Raw genomic sequence first — 24,251 nt, 5'->3', positions numbered from 1 at the left:
TAACTAATTTACAGTTTAGAATCTTAATATGTATGATTTCTATGTCTGGGTTACTAACATTTATTGTATATAAACATGATTTTATAGATTTATGACAAAATATTGCTACTCCACCATATGAGTCTGACCTATCTTTTCTATAAATATTATACCCGGTAACGCGTAAAGATGATTCAGGCTCCAACCATGTTTCACTAATAACTGCAATATGAATTTTTTCTCGATTTAATAAAAGTTCAAAATCTACTAACTTTGGCTGTAAACTTCGTGCATTCCATTGTAAAATGTTAATATTAAAGGTTTTATTATGATCCACCTTTGATAATATTAATTACTGATTCTAACAACTCTCCTTCTTTAACATATCTGAAACACCAATGCATAAACTCTTCTATGATAATTTTAATACTGAATGTGATTTTTTTTTCAAATGATGATTCTGACAGAATTATTTGTTTGATTTTATAATAAATTTTGTAAAATGTCGAGATATTTTTGCGTTCTTTTGTTCTATCTCTTCCACTATCATCTTTGTCAGAGGTATTCTCTTCTGAACTAAGTTCTTCCTCTGCTCTTTCTTCTATTAAGTTACTAGAATTTCTTTGCTTTTTTTCCTTTTTCTTCTTGTGTTTCGACTTAGACGGTAAATTAAGTATTACAGAAGTTGTCTCTTCGTTTTCATTTATATTCTTCGTTACTTCACTGTATGAGCGCTTAGCAGCACTGGAATTCTGATAATCTTGTTTATATGTTACGGAATCTTCTGAAACATTAGCTTGAGTACTTATGACACGTAGTTCTTTGCCGCTTGACAACTCTTGTAAATATACAGACAGTGCTTTCTTGTCAATAGCCAAATGTTTACCTTTGCAATTAATACAAAAAAAAATATTCGTATCGCATTTATCATGATCATCTCCACATTTTGCACATTTAATTTTATTAGTTGGACAAAAACGCTTCATATGACCAAATTTCCAACAAGTTGAACATTGCGATACGGGAAAAATGTATTTTTCTACCTTAAACCGGCACCCATATCCAACGATATGTGGAGGTAAGGTATTACTTTTAAAGCAGAAACGAACTGCTGTACTATCTATCCATTTTCCCATCGCATCCAGTCGTTTTAATCGACGTACAGAGCTTATCTCGTAAATACTTTCAAAAGTTTCCAACATTTCTTTTTCTTCTATGTCTAAATCTATTTCCTTCACTATACCATAGGTAAAATCTAGTTGGGACGTGTATTGACATCTAACGTCTAATTCGGATAATTTTTGACACTTCAGTAATTTTTCGGCATCTAGTTTATATTTTAAAGTTATGAAGCACTTAAAAGGTCCTTTATATTTAATTTTCAAAATATTTGTAATGTTGTCTGCTTTTAGTAATTTTGCCATACCAAACTGTTTAGGAAGTGTTTGTTTAGAAAATAGACATACCTCAAAAAAATCATCGTCGCTTAGACCTTCATCCATATCTATCTCATTATTTTCGTTACTACACTTCGAAAAACTGCGATGTATACGTTTTTTTCGTCTTAATACCGTAGTGAAACCTTCATTATCATCTTCACCTTCTTTACTTTCATCAGAATCGGGTCGGTTACGTTTTTCCACAATTCTCTCGTCGGTATTATTGTCAATAGTGTCATGAGTATCTTCCGTGTTTTGTTCATCCAAATCGTTATAAATTACCTCCTCATTTGCATTGGATAAATAACTATTAGATCTATTAAAACTATCCATTTTCACTAAGTAAATTAAACATGTGGGTAGTTAAAACAATAAAATATAGCACAGTAATAACCACCTACAAACGTGCGTACGCCTCGACAGTCGGGGCGACACTGATTTCCAGCGAGTTGATCTTGAGTTTCTTTTTGTTTTGCAGGTATATTTCGTAGTTCTATTTCATGCATACGACTCTTACGTGACATCTCCTCTGTCTTTTGTTCTAATAGAAGAATCTTACGCTCATAGGCATTTTGGTTTTTTTCCAAATTTGTAATCCTGTCATTTAAGGCATCGAATTGTGATGACAAAAAAGTTAAAGACTTCTCGATTTCACCATTAGATTTTTGGACGTCTGTTAGTTGTTCTTTAATTGAGGCGAGATCTGAACGAAATTCAGAAAATTTTTCATTCTGTTCCGCCTTCCATGTCGATAACAGACTGGTGATATAATCTTTGAATCCATCAAATGCACTTTCAAAGTCAAAATCCCTTGTTCTCTTTAGTCTTGAAGACACCTGTCTCTGTCTAGGCAAGAATTCCTCTTTACTAGAAGCTAGGCTGGGATCTGACCCATACAAGCTAGATTTTTTATCTGGAGTGCGTTGCATTATTAATACTGTAGGCCTAAATGTATTAAGTAGCCGTCGGTAAGTTGCAATGATGCGTAATTTATCAATGAAGCGCAGGTGTCGTGTTGAGTGCGTGTGCGGCGGTGTGCATAATGCTGGAGTAAGCTAACACGGCAGGAGGGGGAGTGATTGGCCAATTAGCAACAGGTAGTCGTATATGCTACAGAGGCGTAAACAAGTAATATTGTATTTATCTCACTCACCCCGAAGACGTTTCTTTCTAATAGTTTTAATGCGACTCTCGCCACTTACTGCTGTCCTGGTACTTGGGTTTGCACTTGTTGAATTTATTTTATTTAATTATTTGTTTTATTAAAATTATGAATTTAATTTTGGTGATGAAAACAATGGTAACAAAACGTAACGTTGCACACGACCGTATCGTACGGGCTCCGGGAGGGAAGGGGAATATGTACTGATATCAGTTATTTGAGGAGCACAATAAAATACGTCTGTTCACTATATAACATTTAATTCGAGAGAGCGCAACCTACCCTACAACAATTGTATTTGTGATTCACTTAACTACCTACATATATTACACCTCCACCCTTATATACTAGTACAATTATATTTTACAAATAAAACATTTTTTTTTTTTACATTAGTCGAAGTCGAACCCATATCTATGTACAGACTTCCTACATCGTTTGAGACGGCTCACCGGTGTTTCTATGGGGTTATCAATATCCGATTTTGTAGAAACTCCAGGGGATAATGCCAAATTTGAAGTTACGGGAACCTCACCTCCACCTGAAATTTCTACATCTGCTCCTAACTGTGTAATAGCTTGCATATCCATGGACTCAGTTACGGAATCATCAACACCCGTGTTCGTATGTTGTGATGAAACTACTATATCTGTAGTTGAAGGCACACCATAACAGCTACTACGTCTTTTTTTTATCTGATCTGCATGTCTTTTAATGGATGGACCCCCTTCCCTACTTACAATATAATTTCTAGAACCTACTTTATTGTTGATTATACCTTCTATCCACTTTTTTCCTGTATAGACTCGCGCCCATACGGTTTCCCCTACATTAATAGTTTTTGGTGTACCGCCTGCGTTATGTACTTGTCTTTGTTGCGATTCCTGTACTTTTATTTCTACCTGCCTATCTTCTCGTAGTAAATCCAGCCTACACCTTAACTTTCTACGCTGTAATAGCACCGCAGGCGGTACTCCAGTGGTACTGTGTTCAACATTTCTATACATCAACAGATAAGTTTGTAATGATGCATCTAAATCACTACCATCTCTTAATGATTTCTTAATCGCGCGTTTGCAGTTTGACCGCGTTCTCCGCTGCTCCGTTCGACGAGGGGTGATACACAGGGGTAAACGTCGTTTTAATACCATTCTTTGCCATAAATTCAGCATACTCTCGCCTACTGAATGGCGGTCCATTATCAGAAACAACTTCCTTGGGAAGCCCAAACCGTGCAAAAGTCTCACAGAGTACTTTTATAACCGCTGTTCCCGTGGTTCTCGCCATTAGGAATATTTCTAGCCATTTACTTGTAGCATCTATAATTACTAAAAACGTTTTACCTTGAAATGGTCCTAGGAAATCAATGTGCAAACGCGACGACGGCTCCTCAATATAGGGCCACGGTTGCGGTGGTACATGCGGTGGTGCAGTGCCCTCTACCGCACACGTGATGCACTGCTTACATGTGTTCTCGATGTCTAAATCTATACCTGGCCACCAAATAATACCGCGTGCTATATTCTTCATTTTAACAATTCCTAAATGTCCAACATGTAGTTCTTTCAGTAACTCCGCTCTCAATGCATTAGGTATCACCAACCGATAGCCCCAGATTATACAACCCCTATCGATATACAACTCATTTCTGCGAATAAAAAAGGCTTTAGGGTTTCATCTTTACAATCGTTCGGCCACCCTGATTGTAAAAAATATACTATTTTCATTAATATATCATCCTTCATAATACTATTTTGTACTACTTTCCTTGTTATTGGTAAAAAATTTTGAATAAAATTTAAATAAGTTATTTCTTTGCCCTTTAATTTTTCTTTTTCCTATCGGTAACCGAGATAATGCATCTGCTGCATTGTTCTGGCTTCGTACGTATTCTATGGCATAGTCATATCCCGCTAAAATTACAGCCCAGCGCTGCAACCTGCTAGCTGCCATTATCGGTATACCGGTTTTATCTCCAAAAATCGATACAAGCGGTTTATGATCTGTTCGGAGCGTAAATCTCCGGCCATACAGATATTGATGAAACTTACGCACCCCGTAAATTATAGCCAGGGCTTCTCTATCAATCTGAGAATAGGATCTCTCGGCTGCATTGAGAACTCGGGATGCGTACGCTATTGGCCTCTCCTGTCCTCCAGTCATAATATGTGAAATAACGGCTCCTATTCCCGTACAGCTGGTGTCCGTCGTCAGCACTATAGGCAGCTCCGACGAATAATGGGCTAATACTGCACTAGAAATTAACATACATTTTATTTTATTAAATGCATTCATACATTGCACGTTCCACTCATACTTAACTTCTATTTTTAATAAGTGATATACTGGGCTCAATACTGTACTTAGATTAGGCACAAATTTAGCATAATACATTATAAGTCCCAAAAAGGAACGTAACTCCGTAATATTGTTTGGTATAGGGGCTTTTTTTATTGCTTCGATCTTCTCAGGACAGGTTTGAACCCCTTTTTTACTTATAACGAACCCTAGATATGTTACCGAGTCTGCAAAAAATGTGCATTTCTCTTTTTTTATCTTTAACCCATATTTTTGTAACCTTTCAAAAACTTTATGTAATGTCTGTATGTGTGACTCGTCATCCCTGCCTGTAATAATTAAGTCGTCTAAAAACACCCCTACTGTCGGTATATCTGCAAAAAGTTGCTCCAGTTTTCTTTGAAAAATTCCAGGACTCGAGCTAACCCGTAGATCAGTCTCTTGTACATAAATAATCCCTTATGTGTATTAATTACCGTGTATTTTTTTGATTCGTCTAGCTCAAACTGTGCGTACGCTTGCGATAAATCTAATTTTGTGAATTTATCCCCGCCATGCAATTTTGTAAGTAAGTATTCTACCTTCGGAAGGGGATAGTGGTCCACCTCGAGACATTTATTGAGAGTGATCTTAAAATCTGCGCATACCCGTATGGTGCCGTCCTTCTTCATTACCGGTACGATGGGCGTGGCCCAGTCGGAGGTAGTGACCGGCGTGATGATTCCGTCTCTCAGCATCTGGTCGAGCGCGCGGCCCACGGGCTCGCGCAGCGCGTCCGCGAGCGGCCGCGCCCGCATGAACACCGGCCGCGCGTCCGGACGCAGCCGGAACCCTACCGTGCCTCCGGTGAACCGTCCCAACTTGTCCTCGAACACCTCACAGTATCTGGAACTGAATTCCTTAATATTAAAGGTATCCGTCGAAGTACCTATTCTGTAACATGACAATGCAGACAATCATTTATCTATTTCTAATTCTTCTAACCAATTTCTACCCAATAGGCAAGTTTTCCCCTTATCTATTATGTACAAATCTAATTTTTTGCATAACTCGTTGTATTTTACTACCTGTGTAATTTTGCCCAATGGGGATACAGTTTCCCCTGTATAGTACCTTAACACTAAATTACAAGGTTTTAACTTACAAGGTTTGAAATAATTATTGTAACAATCCACATTTATACATGATATAGCACTCCCAGTATCTATTTCCATTTTTAACCATACACCTTCAATATTTATATTGACGGTGTATGGTCCAAAGCATTTCAAATTTGTGTGTAATGAATAATTATTTACCTCGTCACTATTATCACTGTCCGATTTGTCCAAATACCGCACCTGTTCTTCTTGTAAATTGTACAGCGATTTATGACTCTGTATTCTTGGGCACATCTTCTTTAAGTGTCCACTTCGATTACACACTCTACAAACATAAGCCTTAAATTTACATGGAACAGACTCATGTTCCCCCCCACATACGTTACATCTATTTTTCCAGCTACAATTCTGGTTTCTGTTCGATCTGGTGTGTGTATATTGTCTCCTGTCCGCTCCGCTCGTGCCCCCGTCCGCTCCGCTCGTGCCGCTTGGACCGTGTTCGTATTGCTGCGTAGCTCGCCGGCGATAATGGTCGGCGGCCGACCGGCCGCGTGCTCTGCCCCCGCCGCCCGCGCCGCCCGCGCCCGCCGCGTGTCCGATGTGATGCAGCTCGGCCGCCGCTGAGCGCGCCGCCCCTTGCCTACTGTCACCTGGTCTGCTCCTGGTACAGTCTTCTATCAAGGCCGCGTTCGTCTCGGCTGCCTCCATCGACACAGCAATCTTATATGCTCGCTCGAACGTGATCGTGTCATCCTCAGTAAATAACCTCTGCCTGATATCATCATTGATTAATCCGCACACGAATTGATCTCTTAGATTTTCTCTTAATATATCCGCCGAAAATCCGCATTGTTTGCTAATTTTTTTAATTACGCCACAAAATTAGATATGGTTTCTTCTGACTTTTGTATACGCTGCCTAAATTTAAATCTTTCCGCTAACATACTGGGTTTAGGATTCAAGTGTCCCTTCATGGGTGTCACTAAGTCAGCATAACTTTTATTTGCGGGTTTCGTCGGCGTACACAGATTAACCATAAGGTCATACGCATCACCTCCGATAACTGTTATTAAGATAGCCACTTGTAGTTCCATTTTCACAGCGTTCGCCACAAAATATTGTTCTAGCCGGTCGACATACGTTTCCCAGTTGTCTTTGTCAAGGTCGAAAGGTTCGATTTTGCCCACAAACATTTTATACTTTTACTATAAATCACTATTACGAGTACACGCTCATAGGCACTTTATTCCTCGTCGCCACTGTAAAATATGTACTGATATCAGTTATTTGAGGAGCACAATAAAATACGTCCGTTCACTATATAACATTTAATTCGAGAGAGCGCAACCTACCCTACAACAATTGTATTTGTGATTCACTTAACTACCTACATATATTACAATATGCATCTCGTACACTTAATGAAAGTGAAATAAATTATAGTACTATACAAAAAGAGCTTTTAGCCATAGTTTGGGCAACAAAATATTTCAGACCTTGTTTGTTCGGACGAAAGTTTAAAATCCTTACGGACCATAAGCCATTACAATGGATTATGAGCCTAAAGGAGCCAAATTCCCGCCTTACACGCTGGCGCTTAAAATTAAGCGAATATGATTATACAGTAATTTATAAAAAAGGCAAAAATAATATTAAACCACGATGGTTTGTCTAGAGTCGAGATACATAATGAGATAAGTTCAGAAAGTAATAACCATACAGACAGACCGCCATCACCGATAAACTCATCAACTGTTACTGCACATACATCTCAAGAAAACCCCATCTTAGAAATACCTATTGTTGACGATTCCTTAAATAAATATCAGAAACAACTGCATATAACGTTAGTTAAAGATATAAAGAAACGACCAGTAGTCTCAAAACCTTTCGAAACACATACTCGTACGTCTGTTCAAGTTTCAGAGAATAATTTAGAGGAAGATATTGTAAACATAGTTAAAGAATTTGTACATCCCAAGATTAAAACTGCTATTCTTATTTCACCACCCTTAGGTATGTATTCTATAATACCTATATTACAAAATAAATTTAGAAGCTCCGCCATGAAACTTGTATTAGTAAAATTTGAATTAGAAAATGTTAAACCATACCTGCGTCAGCAAGAAATCATTAAACACTATCATGATGGTAAAACTAACCATCGTGGAATAAATGAATGTTACTTAGCTTTATCTCGAAAGTATTATTGGCAAAAAATGAGGGACCATGTCACAAAATTTATCAACGATTGTACAATATGTGGTCAAGCTAAGTACGACAGAAACCCCATTCGTCAACAATTTAACATAGTACCGCCACCATCCAGACCGTTTGAGATAGTGCATATGGATCTATTAACTGCAGAGTGTGAAAAATATATAACTTTCATTTCACAAATACGGACAGGCTTATCTCTTACGTGACGGAACAGCCATTAGTATAATACAAGCACTATTAACATTTAGCACCCACCATGGACTTCCACTAACAATAGTTACTGACCAGGGTACGGAATTTACTAACCAAATGTTCACGGAATTTATTAAGATGCACACACACGTCATAAGACACTAGCTCATGCCCCCAATGACAATGGAAATATCGAGAGATTTCACTCAACCTTATTAGAACATCTCAGAATACTTAGATTACAGAAAAATGAACCAGTAATAAATCTCATGCCTGATGCTGTCTTAGGATAAAATAGCTCCATCCATAGTTTCACACGATGTAGACCGTATGACTTAATATTAGGACATACAGACCCACGTGACCCACTAGACTTCAATATAACTGAACACCTGCTACAGCAATATATTCAATCTCACAGGGAGCAAATGAAAAAGGTTTATGAGATAGTTAATGAATCATCCCTTGCCAACCGTACTAATATAATAGAACGTATTAATAAAAGTCGTGAACCAGAAATAGAATATCACCCCCAACAGCAGGTATTTGTATCTAATCCCGCTGCAGCCAGATCAAAATTAGCACCCCGCTTTACACAAGATACAGTATTGGCCGACCTACCTATTGAAACTAACTACTCATTACCATACTTTTTTGCAATATATAGAATTATGAGACATAGAACTACTTGAATTTTATAACATAATTAAATCTGGAGCGTATTACGTAGGCAAAAGAATAGTAATAGCATTTAGTTTCCCGATAACATCCCTGCAGGTTTATAACCTTTACAAACTATCCATCGTTCCAAACCAATTTAACCAAATCATAATTCCACCACATCCTTATATAGTAACCCACGGGAATGTTCATGTGTACATGGAGACTGAAAGCCCGAAGATAAATAACCGGTACTATTTAAGCGACGACAACTACCATCATCAAATTAAAACACAACCAGATTGCATTTCCAAATTACTAACTGAACAGATAGAAGATAAATCTTGCAAGATGACAACATTATCATTATCTAAAGGAGCCATGGAGAAGCTGGATGACCGACATTATTCTATTGTATTCCCGAACCCCACAAGAGTTAACATGTTCCCGAGACGACTACATCATTCTAAACGGAAGCTATCTTATTACTATACCTCATACTTGCATGTTACATTCAGATGACTTCGTAATATATAATAAGGACGATAAGATACAAGGACAGCCTGTTAAGATAATTCAACCTACTATTAACTGGATGGCAGTGACTTCTCCTCAACCAACATTCAAAAGTTACTCAATTGATCTGAAAGGTCTTCATGAACTGTAGAACACCATAGACAGACAATCACCTATATTCGTAAATCAGAACTATACTTCAGCGCTCTACCATACTACTGTACCACTCTATATAGTAGTACCAGTGGTACTTCGTGGGGAAGTAACCATTATTATTGCTAAAAGTTGCATATAGATGGCGTGATTGGTATCGATGGAATTCATCATAGTTTTGCAAACGTTTTAAAAAACAAAACTGTGTTTTCAAAATCGTTTAATCTTTTTTTAAAAAGTTATAGATACATATTAAAATAAAATAATGCGATTAGAAAAGTAATTTTCATATATTTACTCATTTTGTTATTTTCCAGTATTTAATTACACTTTAATCATTGCTAATACGGGGCTCAATGTTTTCAAAATGCTTTCATAGATGGCATTGTTGTCATTTGTATCGGCCTAATTAAATATATTTTTTTATATTTTCCAATAATAAGCACTTAATATATTATTATTGTAAATGTAAATATAAAAAAAGTTTAAGTAAATTAAAAATAGCCGAACAAGCAAGTAATACTATTTCCAATAATACCTATGTATGAAGTGTTGCCATATTAAAAATAAATACATGTATTATCGATTTTTTCGAATAATCGATAACAGGATTTTATTACAGCGCATTATTCGATGATGCTTTTAATGAGTCTTTGTGAACAGTAAAATTTAATTATTTTGTATTATAGCAGTGTTCCGTTTCAAAGAACGGAATATAGTAGTACATTATTAGTGTCGTTGGTTATTTACATTTGTACTGAAAAATCGATTACATAATAATTTAAAATATCGAGTACGAATCGTTGCTGTCTTCGAATACTGGAAACTGTTAATATTAAAATATTATTTAAAAAAAAGAGAGAAATCGACCCTAACCTGAACAACATAAAGTTGTTTTTCCTTTGTCATTAATATCATAGCACTTGCGTATGACTCTGTGGTATGATGTTTAATGTGTCTTGTTATTGTACGGTGCATACATTTCAAAAATTATCTTTTAATGTACATACATACAGGTACATACATTTCTTTCATACATTTTATACATTTAAAAAATTTCATACATTTCAAAAATGAACTTTTTATGTAGGTACATACATTACTTTCATACATTTCAAAAAATATATTTTAATGTAGGTACATACATTTCAAAAAGTATTTTTTAATGTAGGTACATAACACCCCATGTCAGACCCCTTGTATTTGGAATAAACTTAAAAATAATGGCAAAAATATTAGAGAAATATATTTTTAATACGAATATTGTTTTATTTTTGTTCATCAACTTTATCCCTCACTAATGTTAGATATATCAACTTTATGTACTAGTAAAAGTATGTGTTATAATAAAATAACATTAATTTAACTATGTCTCTAACACAATTCACTTTAGCAATTAAAATACAACCAGCACATCCTGTGCTCAAGGACCGAATGCCGCGGCTTACAAAAACCCTCCCTTTTATACAGAGAAGATATGAGTGGGGGTTATATGCAACTAGTTTAACGATACCGAGTAATAATGAAACTACCTTCTTTTAATATAAAATATCAGATATATCTCGAAAATATCCATGCGAACCCTAACACTAACAATACTAGTAGTAGTACACAACCTGGTAATTTAGCACCGCTAAAGATATAGAAAGATATTATTATTGTAGATATCGAAAGTTATACAAGTAATTCTGAATGTTATCAAGTTCAAAATAAGCACACATTACTGGCTTAGATAATAGGGTAATATTACTTGTAATAAAAACATTTGTGACACCCATATGTATACATATTACATAGTAAGTACTTACGCCCGCGCCGTGAGACTCATCTAAGCGTACAGCGCATGCGCGTCGTGCGGTAACCACACCGACCGACCAATAGGAGCGCGTCTCTCGCGCTTCCAGAAAGTTCGCGACTAATGGACGGTATAGTAGTAAGGCAATGAGTGTTCCAGTGACATCATTATAATATTTTCTAGTTAAGTTATATTGTAATATACACAATTTCGTACTAAGCAACGTGTTCCCCCGTAACATATTTCTATAATAGTAATGAAAAACCTAGACCGACCGTGTTCACTTCATCTAGGATTGAAGTTTTAAGCTATTAAGCTTAATTAATATTCCTTCTTTTGAAACCGAATTTCATTTCATTATAGATATAAATTAACTGACCCGGCAAACCTTGTTTTGCTTTATAAATTAACAAGCTGTACCCGCGACTTCGTCCGTGTGGAATAGTGACCTTTACCAAATAAATAATAAATATTTAATAATGTAACTCGAAAAATACAAAGAAAAAAGTTTCATCGTACAAGTTTTGAAAATGACGAATTTCTTCATCATCTTCAACTTTCATCTTATATTTCATTTTACCCTCTTAAGGATAACATTTTACAAACTTAGAATGTCATATTTATTTATATTTAGTCAGCAGCCTAAAAAATATTATTAATTAAATTATAAGATTATAAATTAAAGCTTTAGCTTACAAGACCTGACTTTAAAAATGACGATATTTTCATATAGCCTTTCATTTCTCCTTTCAACCCTTTTTCGCATTAAAAAGTAGCCTTTCTCACGGTCTACATTAACTGTGTACCAAATTTCAATTAAATAAGTTCAGTAGTTTTGGCGTGAAAGCGAGACAAACAGACAGACTGAGTTACTTTAGCATTTATAATATTTGTAAGAATATCGCTATTAAAAATAGGGGTTGGTGAAAGACGGGCCAAAATTTAGGCGTGTATGTATTTTTAATGTAACATTATAAATAAATAAAAAATTGTCCATAATACAAAAAAAAAATTCAGGGTAGGCCACCCCTATGACTTAGGGGTATAAAAAATAGATAACAACCCTACCTCAGACCTAAATTCAAATTCAAAATATGTATAATATGTATAATATATATAATAATGTAGCTAAATATGTATAATAATGTAGCTAAAATCAGTCTCTTACACATAACGATTAAAATAAAAAATCGTATAGGCCGATTTTGATACGTACGAGTATAGACGATATCAAAATCGGGCTATACGTATAGCGCAGACGCGTTACAACATATCTTCGTCGAGAGAAAAAAATAGGCATGGAATGTAGAATAAACTATAACATAATATATACATAACATAATATACACATAAGCCATATCTGCAGAGTGTCAGCTAACGATATTATACCTACACATTTACATTGAATCTTGAATCGTCCCTAATGAGGTACACGATACAGTTACCTACATATCTTGTATATACCTATCTTTGCAAAACAGATGTCATGTAGACTGAATTGACTGCCATCTATTTTCGTGCTTTGTTACTAAGCACCCACTAGTAATCCGCACTGCTTCAGATCTAGAGACCTCTAGCGGCTACGGCGGCGAAATAAAATAGCCCGATAACTCGGAAGGAACCATTTTCTTGTATGGGCTGGGGTATCTGTATGTAATATTATGTTACCTGTGGTAGTATTGAGCTTAATAGTATCCGCCGGAATTATATGGAGCCGACGACACCTATGCCAATACCGGCGCCAGACAGATGCTAATCAACCAGATGCTGTGACGATGCCAGATTCATCCCACGACGAGATTCATCCCGCAACATTTTCCCTAAACGTATTGAAATAGTTGCATGTCTACGAGGGGAGGTGTTATAGCTGTTGCTAATACGGAAATTGCTGATGAGGAGCACGGCCTTGTACTTTGTGCCCGTACTTCAAAATGACGAATCAGCGCCCCACATCTTCGTTGACCCACCGCGCTGGGCAACTGCTAACTCGACATCTTAACTAGTGTTTCCGCGTCTCAGTATTTGTGAATTTAACTTAATTCGGTACCAACTTCGTCCGAAGATAGTTATAGTCATATTTTAGTTTTAATTAAATATACTAAAATATTTTCGTTTTTTTTTAATTCCTGCGGCTGCGACGCACGTAACTAATCAGACTAAAAAAATTAACAATAACAAAAAATAAAAAGACACATAAATGCTTACAATATTAATAAATATAAAGGCACTGTTAAATATAAATTAGATTTACAGTTACAATCTAGCAATAATCCTGATATTCTTTACACCAAGTTTATCAGAATATTTATTTTATTTTATCTGAAAAGCCAGCTATCAATTCTCATTAAATTATGACAATAAGTTAATAACAGCAACAAAAGATATAGTTCATATTTTCCAAGATTTTTTTGCTAATATTCCGATTGACATTACATCTTCTCTGGATTCATCTCCCATTCAAGCAAAAACATTCCTGGAGGCTAATGTCGGCCCTTGTTCTTTAACATTTAAATTTTCACGTGTCAGCCCTTTTCATATAATAAAAGTATTCAAACAGTTAAAAAAAACGAAAGATCTCTGGGGCATGTCAGTTAAAGTAGTTAGTTCATTCATAGATATTGTTGCTTCTTATCTAGCTACTATTTTCAATAAATGTGTTGATAATGGCGTTTTTCCTCAACTAATGATTTTAGCAAATTTAGCAAATTAATTTCACTGCTTAAGAGGCCTATTACAAAATGATGCCGCTCAACTTTAGGTTTAATCGCATGGATTTACGCACACACACAGTAATACACGCACACAGACGCAAATAACCGTGTAGCGCAATCGGTGTGGATTTAGTATGAACCATTTTGATCCTTGTAATATTTTAATTAATAATGTGATATGTTTCTACTTAACTGAGTAACATAAACTACTTATTGGATTTTTTTAAATAACGTGATTTATCTTAATTGTCAAAGTGCTAATAATGACCATATTTTTTTATTATATTATTCCTAGAGGGTTGATATCAGGATGCTGGCTGGCAGTAATATGAGTAACAAATAATTGGGATAAGGACAAGAAGATGAAATTACTATAACATAAATTTACTAATTAATTCTACTTACATATTAATTAAGTTTATTTATTAATATATACAATATAATTTATTATAGGAGTCGGATACATTATTGCCATATTCACTTGTTCTAAATATTATACTTAGCAAATAATTATTTTATTTATATATAATAGTTGTGTTTTCAAGGCTTTGTTTTGATTTAAAGATCCCATCCTTATATGTATATTAGGTGTGTCCGCGACTTCGTCAGCGTGGTATAATGAAATTGACCAAATAAAGGAAATATATTTAGATTATAACCTAAAAAAGTTTCATTGTTTCACTTAAACAATGACGATACTTTTATACAACCTTTCATCTCCGCTTTTAATCCCTTACAATACTTTTTCGCACTATAAAGTAGTCTATGACCTTTCTCAGGGTATACTATCTGTGTATATGTATATCTATCTATATAGACTACCTGTGTATATATATGGTAGTGAATTTATAGGGTACAGGGGAATAACACCCGAGTTTTCAGGAATGGCAACGCATGAGGGAAACAATATGCTGATATGAACATGTCAGGTACTGCTCATGTATATAGGCGACGGTTACCCCTTTCCATCAGGAGAGCTGTCAGCTTGTTTGCCATTCTAAGTTGTAAAAAAAAAGCTTCAACTGCTATCATTGCTGTTCCTGCATCATTGACGTCGCCGCATGATATTGGCTGATATTGCAGCTTCTCGTTCTTGGTTGGCCGATTCTTGATTCTTGATAAATAATTACTTGTTAATATCAAACCTTTTTATAAATTATTACAAGACGCCTCAATGTGTATATGTAATGAAATCACCATGAGCTATAGAGATTTTGGACAGAACCTTAAAAGACCTTACAAACACCTCTGCTCTCATTGGCGGGATTATTTTTATACTTTTGCTGGAGATTTCTAAAAGACTCTCTGTGTCATTAACATCGTCTCCCTTATGGACTTTAATTGAAAGTTTAAAACTACTGACAAATTTGAGAGCTCATATTTATGGAAGCACAGATAGTGATTTCCCACACTAACTTCTCAAACTTGAGGAAGGAATTGATCCAGTCATGAAATTTAAGCCCGCCGAACATGTGCAATGGCGTCCCATTGGATATGTTGCTTACTAAAGAATTGAAAGACAATTTAATTGTAGACCATTATAACCGGTACGTTAGCTGGGCAACCAGCTTATATACCAAGAATACCGATGATTCCAACTGATCTGCCAATACCATTTTAACGGCTTCAATTTCCGGTTAAAATATCATCTACACATGTAATAGATCTATGTATGTTTTGATCTTAAAAAACTACGCAGATTTTGATTCGTTATTATTTAATAGACAGAATAGATAGACTCAAGAGGAAGGTTTATATATAACGACCCAATACTGTACAGGGATCTTTAAATGCGCGATAAGCTATATATCCCATATTCACGCGGGCGAAGCCGCGAGCTAAAAGCTAGTCTCTAAATAAAAACATTTATAATGTTGTTGACTTTTCACCCAAACACGCATAATTATTTGACATAACTGTACAGTAATGAAAGTCCAACGAGTATAATAACAGAATGGCTGCAATTTAGAAATATCTGTATTGTGTAAAATAAAATAAAGTAAATTGGACAAAATATCTCTAAACATTAAGGAATATAATTTATATATAATTTGGTAATTTATTTACAATCCACATTGTATACTAGATGATATAACACGAGACAAATGTACGTAAAAATAATAATGGTATTTTTATAAACAATAACCCTATTTTAATTTAGAAAAAAACTACAAAATAAACATAAAATTGAAAATTGGTTTACATTTTCTTACATTTTTCTCTCAGATAAGCGTTATTTTTAAAAATACTAAAATGTTCTCTTTTTTAATTTTAACAATTAATTGCCATTAGTGTGACGAAATACCATGCTCTTGTGCTTTTCATAGTGCAGCAGGGTAGGTAGGTTTTATTTGTAGCATAACTGTACTTTTGTTTTGGCATGCTAAAATAAATATTATATATATATATATATTTAACAACAACTTTAAATTAATATTCGTAGAAATAAGTATATATTAGCAAAATTAATTAAATATTACTTAAATTATCAAAATTGTTTAGTCGCACTATACTAATGTTCACTGACAAATGTTTACGAATGTCTTATCGAAGCGGTGTCGTAAAAAAAAAAAAAATACCACAAGTCCTAGCTCGACGAGCTCTAGCGCAGCACTGAGAATTTACTTTTGGCGCAACGGAATTTATACAACTTTAAATTATTATTATTGTTTATTTTTTTCTTAGAAACTTATATTTTATTTTTATATTTCTAATTTACAAGTATATTAACTTTATTATTATGTTTTTTTTATGCAAAAATTTCGTTGTATTTATGAGAAAATTAGAAATGATTATGGCAAAGTTTTGTTGAAATTTCGGGTTTAATTATGATCAATTTTTTAGATATTTAAGTTGAAAATGAAAAAACGGACGATGCTGTCTCAATTTATAAAGTAATTATTAAGTTTTAGTAAAGATATCATATCAATTTATGTTTATTTATTAATGAACGACGACCCCAAACTTCTGTCTCTTAGCGTTTTTGAATAAACTATTTTAGAAATTAGGAAGACTAACAAAGAGAAAATTAACATTTCAAAGATGTTGTTTTTAAGATTAGATATCTATCTATATAATTCAGGAATCAAAATGTATATCCGACTCTTAATTTCTTAGAACCAGAACCCCAAAGACCCTGCTTTTAGGCCAAAAAATGTGAAAGGCCTCTTAAATCAGTAGATAGATTTGAGCTAGGCAGCTATAAATCAATTTCTATATTGCCAGTTCTAAGTGAAAGTCGGTAAGTCTACTAGTGATGCAGGCGTGGCGTTATTACATATATATTCAAATCATGGGAGAAGTCACAGGATGCTCTCAGCGTTTTTCAAGGTTCAATCTTAGAGACATTTCTCTTTTTAATTTATATAAATGACCTTCCCTACATGGCAGAGAAAATTGCAGATAAAGTGTTATTTGCAGATGATGCTTCGTTAGTGTTTAAAATTGGTCGCCAAAGTAATCTATTAGACGATGTAAATTATGCTATCTCTGCTATATTTAAATTGGTTGACATGTAATAACCTATTATTAAATTCTAACAAACCTAAGTGTATTAAATTCACGTTTCCTAATGCAAGACAAATAAATACGCAGCTATTGCTTCATGATGAAATAATGTATTTAGTTAATGATACAATTTTTTTTTTAAATAACAGTGGACTCGAAGTTACAATGGGGGCCCCATATTTCAAAATTAGCCAGTAGATTCGGTTCTGCTGCTTATGCAATTAGAAGAATAAGGCAAATAACAGACGTGGCGTCGCCAAAACTTGTATCTTTAATTAGTCTCCATAGCATTATGTCATATGGCATACTGCTGTGAAGTAAAGCTGCCGATTTAAATACTATATTTATTTTACAAAAAGAGAGTCATTTATGGTATGGGTTCGAGAGAGTCATTACGTCAATGTTTTAAAGAATTAAATATCCTCACCGTTGCCTCGCAGTACATTTATGAAAATATTATGTATACAAGGAAAAACTTAGATAGTTTCAAAAAACTTAAAGACTGTACAAGTAGAAACTTACACAATAAAAATAAGCTAACTTTACCTAAATGCCGTCTACACAAAGTTCGTAACTCATCCTATGGTAATCGCGTAAGATTCTATAATAAACTACGAGAATCTACAATAAATCTGACAGTGCTTCTCTGTATCAATTCAAAATTTATATTAAACAAATATTATGTAAAGAAGCCTATTATAGGATAGATGAATTCATAAATGACAGCAATATCTAACAATAATAAGTTTTTTAGCAGACAACGTTATAATTTCTTTTACATACTGCTTTCTTGAAATATGATAGCGTAGCGGCTTTTGTATTGATTGCCGCATGCATCCTCATGTAAAGTGCGAATAATAAACTACCATATAGTAATTTTAAGTAGGTATGTGGTCTGGTGTTTTGAGTAGTCATGTTCACTAAAATGTCCAGATATGTGGCGGCGTGGCGGGCTCATCAGTCATACTCGTGAACGAGTGCCGCTTGTAGGGACTGGTCTGCTCTTATCACTACGACTGATTTAATCTTATTGTGTTTTTATATTTGAGCCTAAATAAATTAGTGCTTGGTAGTTGGTAGTTTGTATTCATTCACACATTTCGAATTGTAAAATGTGAACTTACAAGGATTGTTTAAAAGAGCAACACACAAGTTTCTTGCTTATTTTCTTGTGATGAGACAGCTTTCCAAATGAGCGGTAGATTTAAAAAAATTATTGACTGTTCAAAAGTGCTTAAATTAAGTTTATTTGAATAAATGATTTTCTATTCTATTCTTAGGAAGGGGGTGAAACGTTACAAAGTATATTTATTATAGTCACAGGTCACCATGATATGTATATATATAGAAAAGTAGGTTGGTTTTCATGACCACTAAAATGAAAATTGTAGCCACATATCTATATATGAGCAATAAAAAAAAGTCGTTTAGGTTAGGTTTTGTAATGTGATGGCATTACCATAGTATGTATGGCCACAGATCAAAATAGTATACAGAAATTAAAACATATAAATTTTTGCCATCCAAAACTATTTGAAAAGAAAATCTTCAAGATAAAAAAGGCGACTGACTAGGCCCGCGTACACACGCAGTCTCTAGTTTCTTTATTAAAAGTGCAGTGCTTTCAATTTTGTTACTCTTAATGAAAATCATTCTAATCATATTAATATTTATAAAATCCTATTATAATGATAACAAAAGTCACTATCTGATTTCAAGTTAATTGCTACATACCCAGATGGAATATGTAAATCAAACGTATCCTCCTATGAAAAATAAGTTATACCTAGTTTAACATTATAATCATCCCTAACCTAAATTTTTTTTTTTTTTTCAAGGGGAAATCCGTCATGGAGACCCGCACGCCCCGGGGGAAGCGTGGGGGTACTGCCGGACTCCTACCGGCTAAAACCCCTTGGTGTCCTCCGAGCGCTTTGGTGCCGGGGTTACGGGATCAAATGATATTCAACCGTAAACCCCGGCAGCGCGGGCTCTTCAGCCCAACTCCTGAGTGGCACGCGCGGACACCACGCGCGCCTACTCCTGGCCTCATACCTCCTTAGGTGACACCGCGCCGTGCTGCTTTCTTTCAAAATTTGGATAATTTCTTGCAAGGGACCTAATATATTTACTACACGAGTTGGAGTAAAATTAAAGAGATTTCGGCAGATCCTCAATGTTCGGGGAAATTCCAAATAAAATACGCATTCGCTGATGAGACACCAATCATTGTAGACAAATAGAAGCGGAAGAGTTATGAGAAAAAAGAGCTGCACATAGCGAGCCTTCTGAAATCAGGCATTAGTATGATGCGCCGCTACCGATACCTAAAATATATACAAAGACTTGATGAATCTATATAAAGATAATAACATACCACCACACTACCAGAGGTTTTATAAGAGCTTAAGTGCTAAATCTGCTACCACAGAGTCCGATTCCGAAGTTGAGGATAATGAAGGTTAATAAAAATAATAAAAATATCACTATTTTTAACATTTTTTGATTAAGCTGATTATGGAGGCAATAAACATTTCTTTAAAAATAATAAAAAATTAATAATAACCCTGCTTGTTTTCATATTCTCTAAATTAATTTGTCCCTATATTTATACTTTTGACTTACATGCACGCATATAATGGACTATTTACTATAAGAAGTAGGTATTACATGATACAAAATAAATATTCAGTTACTTTCCGCATTATACAAGCTATTTTTATAAATACACTAACTAAACTAAAATAAATAGCTCCCTAGAAATATGTAACTCGATGTACAAAAAATGATTTTCCATTAAATAACAACGTAATTACACTTGCAACTCTAGATTATAATGAAATATAGAAGAGTATAAAGGCGTAAGTAGAGTTAAATTTGTTCATATATTTCAAAATACATAACAAAAAAGCAATAATTGTAGTTACCCCTGCAAATGTTCTTTGTGTTTCGTGGAATACAGAAGTAACCGTGTTTTTTTAGATTATCTGGAAGTACATGAAGCTGTTCCTAAATTAAATAACACATGTAGTTGAAGGCAACTGTGACCTACGATTTTCTCTTTGAAACTTATTTCTAGAACTCATACAAAAAATATATGACAGTTTTTTTAAGCTCCTGAAAAGTTGGTGAAAATCACTTACTTCCTTTTTCCAGGAATAGTGCGATATGGGTGTCACAAATGTTTTTATTACAAGTAATATTACTCTATTATCTAAGCCAGTAATGTGTGCTTATTTTGAACTTGATAACATTCAGAATTACTTGTATACATAACTTTCGATATCTACAATAATAATATCTTTGATGTATGAAAGAAATGTATGTACCTATATTAAAATATAATTTTTGAAATGTATGCACCGTACAATAACAATACACGTTAAGAGGCCTTTCACATTTTTTGGCCTAAAAGCAGGGTCTTTGGGGTTCTGGTTTTAAGAAATTAGGAGTCGGATATACATTTTGATTCCTGAATTATATAGATAGATATCTAATCTTAAAAACAACATCTTTGAAATGTTAATTTTCTCTCTGTTAGTCTTCCTAATTTCTAAAATAGTTTATTCAAAAACGCTAAGAGACAGAAGTTTGGGGTCGTCGTTCATTAATGAACAAACATAAATTGATATGATATCTTTACTAAAACTTAATAATTACTTTATAAATTGAGACAGCATCGTCCGTTTTTTCATTTTCAACTTAAATATCTAAAAAATTGATCATAATTAAACCCGAAATTTCAACAAAACTTTGCCATAATCATTTCTAATTTTCTCATAAATACAACGAAATTTTTGCATAAAAATAAACATAATAATAAAGTTAATATACTTGTAAATTAGAAATATAAAAAAAAAAAAAAATTTCTAAGAAAAAAATAAACAATAATAATAATTTAAAGTTGTATAAATTCCGTTGCGCCAAAAGTAAATTCTCAGTGCTGCGCTAGCGCTCGTCGAGGTAGGACTTATGCTATTTTTTACGACACCGCTACGATAAGACATTTGTAAACGATTGTCAGTGAACATTAGTATAGTGCGACTAAACAATTTTGATAATTTAAGTAATATTTAATTAATTTTGCTAATATATACTTATTTCTACGAATATTAATTTAAAGTTGTTGTTAAATATATATATATATATGTTAGAGCGGGGATTGATACCAGACAACTCATCGTTACGATAATTAAATAATAAACACTTTTATCAAATTCCAGAGATGTATTCGGTGCAACGGTTACACACAGAAAGAGAGTTATTCAATTACCGACCTCCGTATTTATAGACCGAATTCAGTGTAGTAGGGAGAGAAGCAGGCGTAACGATTATCTTATGACAAACAACTTAGTTCGGTCTATAAGTACTAGATGGCGCTATTTACAATATTTATAATAATCCTTAACTTTAATACTTCATTATGTTAAATATTAAATAACAGTGATTTGATCAATACAGGTCGAATATAATTAAATTAATCAATTAACAATGAAAATAGTCATTGTATTGAGTTTGCGCTATCACGGCTATCCTGATAAGCTGCTCGTGCTCTGAGCATGCGAATATCCTAATCTGTAACAGAAATAATGTTATAATTCTATTATTAAAGAAAAACTTAATAGAAATGTTGGCCCAGTTGTCAGACAGTTGTTTACACTCGTCCAGACAAGTGGCTTGCTTATAATTGTAATGATAATAGCAAAAAATTGAGCCCAGTTGTCAGACTGAGTGTTTACACCCGTACAGATAAGTGGCTTTCATATCTTTGTAATAATAATTGCAAAAAGTTGAGCCCAGTTGTCAGACTGAGTTTTTACTCCCGTACAGACAAGTGGCTTTCATATTTTTGTAATAATAATAGCAAAAAGTTGTGCCCAGTTGTCAGACTAAGTGTTTACACCCGTACAGACAAGTGGCTTCATTATTCATTGCTAATTTTCTTCAGTACAGCTATCACGGTTATCATGGATCTGTGAAGTTTTGAACTCAGGATCGACTTCATGTGTTCATGTGTCACTAGTCACTACTCTTATTGTTTTTGATGTTGTCACTTTTGTTTCTTCGAGGGTAGTTGATAAGTATTGTCATAAGATGGCGGCCTATGAACGGTGACACAAATTGAAATATTTATTTTTATAAGTAGGCCCTTACAGGTACTACTCTAGTCAATAGAAATTAAATAATTTCTATCTATACAATCTTTAGAAGAAAGTTATATCTATCCAAAATAAACAGTTTATACAATACATTCATTTATTGGTATACTATTTAGTACATTCTATGTTTATTGTCGTTTTATTACAGTACTTCGTTAAACTACATTTAATTTATCGTTAAATAAATTATATGCTAGTAATTTAGTATAGGCCAACTTTTGTTTACAATAAAGGCGTATTGTACCTCCTGTCATAACAATTATTAACTATTTTATTTGTATAAAAAAAAATAACAGTTTTTCACTATGCACTGACAAATTGTGCCATCACAAATTAAGTTTCAATATTTTATCATTTTACTGATGCAATTCATTAATATTAGCAAAGATGATATTATTAGTCTACCTACACCCTGCTCAATAATATTTGCCAGTGCGTGTATACAATCTATAATCCTGTTTATTTACATTCCACGAATTGCCAAAACAAAGTATAATAGTACTATTACTGTCAAAATTCTTTTCATTTATTATTTTGTTAGTTATGTGCCAAAGATTAAAAACCCGGGAAGCAGTACTTTCATTTCATTTACTTTAAATACTTTCTGGGTTTTGATAATATTTTACCCATATGTATACGCAAACTATCTGAGATGATATACGTTTTAAAAGAACTAGTTAGTTGACAGTTGTCAATTACATTTTCTATTGGTTGAGTCTCAGCTAAAGTATCCTGTACAGAGGGAAATGTCATAGACTGTGACTCTCTAGTCCCATTAACACTGTTACAACTTGCAGATGTGTAATGATTATACGATATAAGTTATTTAGGGCTTAACCCAACTAAATGTTCTATAGCTAATAAATACTCTTTTATTTCATTTTGAGCGATATAGATTTTAATTTTACTTCATGTGTCTTGAATAAATTTGCGTTTTTTTTTTTTTATTTATTTGTTTAACTTGACATATTTATTTGTTTGATTACTACCCATAAAATTTCGCTTGATCGAATTAACAGGTAGATGTGGCGGTTAAATCTATCGCCTTAGCTTTTTCAGATCCCGCGATGTTGTTGCAAGTAATCAGTTCACTACATAAATGGCATGTATTTTTCTGAAAAAGAACTTGTTTCTACGATATGAGAAAAGAAATTTGAGCTTGAGCTTCACTCAATTTATTTTCTGGGAAAGATATTCGTTCCAATGTAGCCTCATATGAGCATTGGTCATATGCGTGGAAGATTTCTTGTAAGCGATCCCTTTCTAAACAAATTCTTTCACAATAACCAGACATTCCGCTAATTATGCTTTAAGAGTAGTATTCCTCTTAATGACATTATCGGTCTTATTACAAAAAATC

General features: G+C 33.9%; 1 protein-coding gene across 1 annotated transcript; it reads right to left on the bottom strand.

The window, feature by feature from the left end:
- Nucleotides 1-305: 305 nt before the first annotated feature.
- LOC131842829 (uncharacterized) lies at nucleotides 306-1,751 on the bottom strand. The gene has a single exon (XM_059191396.1). It carries the CDS (start codon nucleotides 1,749-1,751, stop codon nucleotides 306-308), a length of 1,446 nt encoding a protein of 481 aa, XP_059047379.1.
- Nucleotides 1,752-24,251: the final 22,500 nt, after the last annotated feature.

This window comes from Achroia grisella, unplaced genomic scaffold (genome assembly GCF_030625045.1).
Source record: "Achroia grisella isolate CSIRO2021 unplaced genomic scaffold, CSIRO_AGI_Agris_v1 utg25068, whole genome shotgun sequence".
In the NCBI taxonomy this organism is placed as follows: Eukaryota; Metazoa; Arthropoda; class Insecta; order Lepidoptera; family Pyralidae; genus Achroia; species Achroia grisella.
Note: the sequence above shows the minus strand (reverse complement) of the source record. Positions and strands in the feature narration are given on the sequence as shown.

Bases quoted from the DNA above. Each gene is read 5' to 3' on its own strand.
- LOC131842829 (XM_059191396.1), bottom strand. From the start codon at position 1,751: ATGGATAGTTTTAATAGATCTAATAGTTATTTATCCAATGCAAATGAG.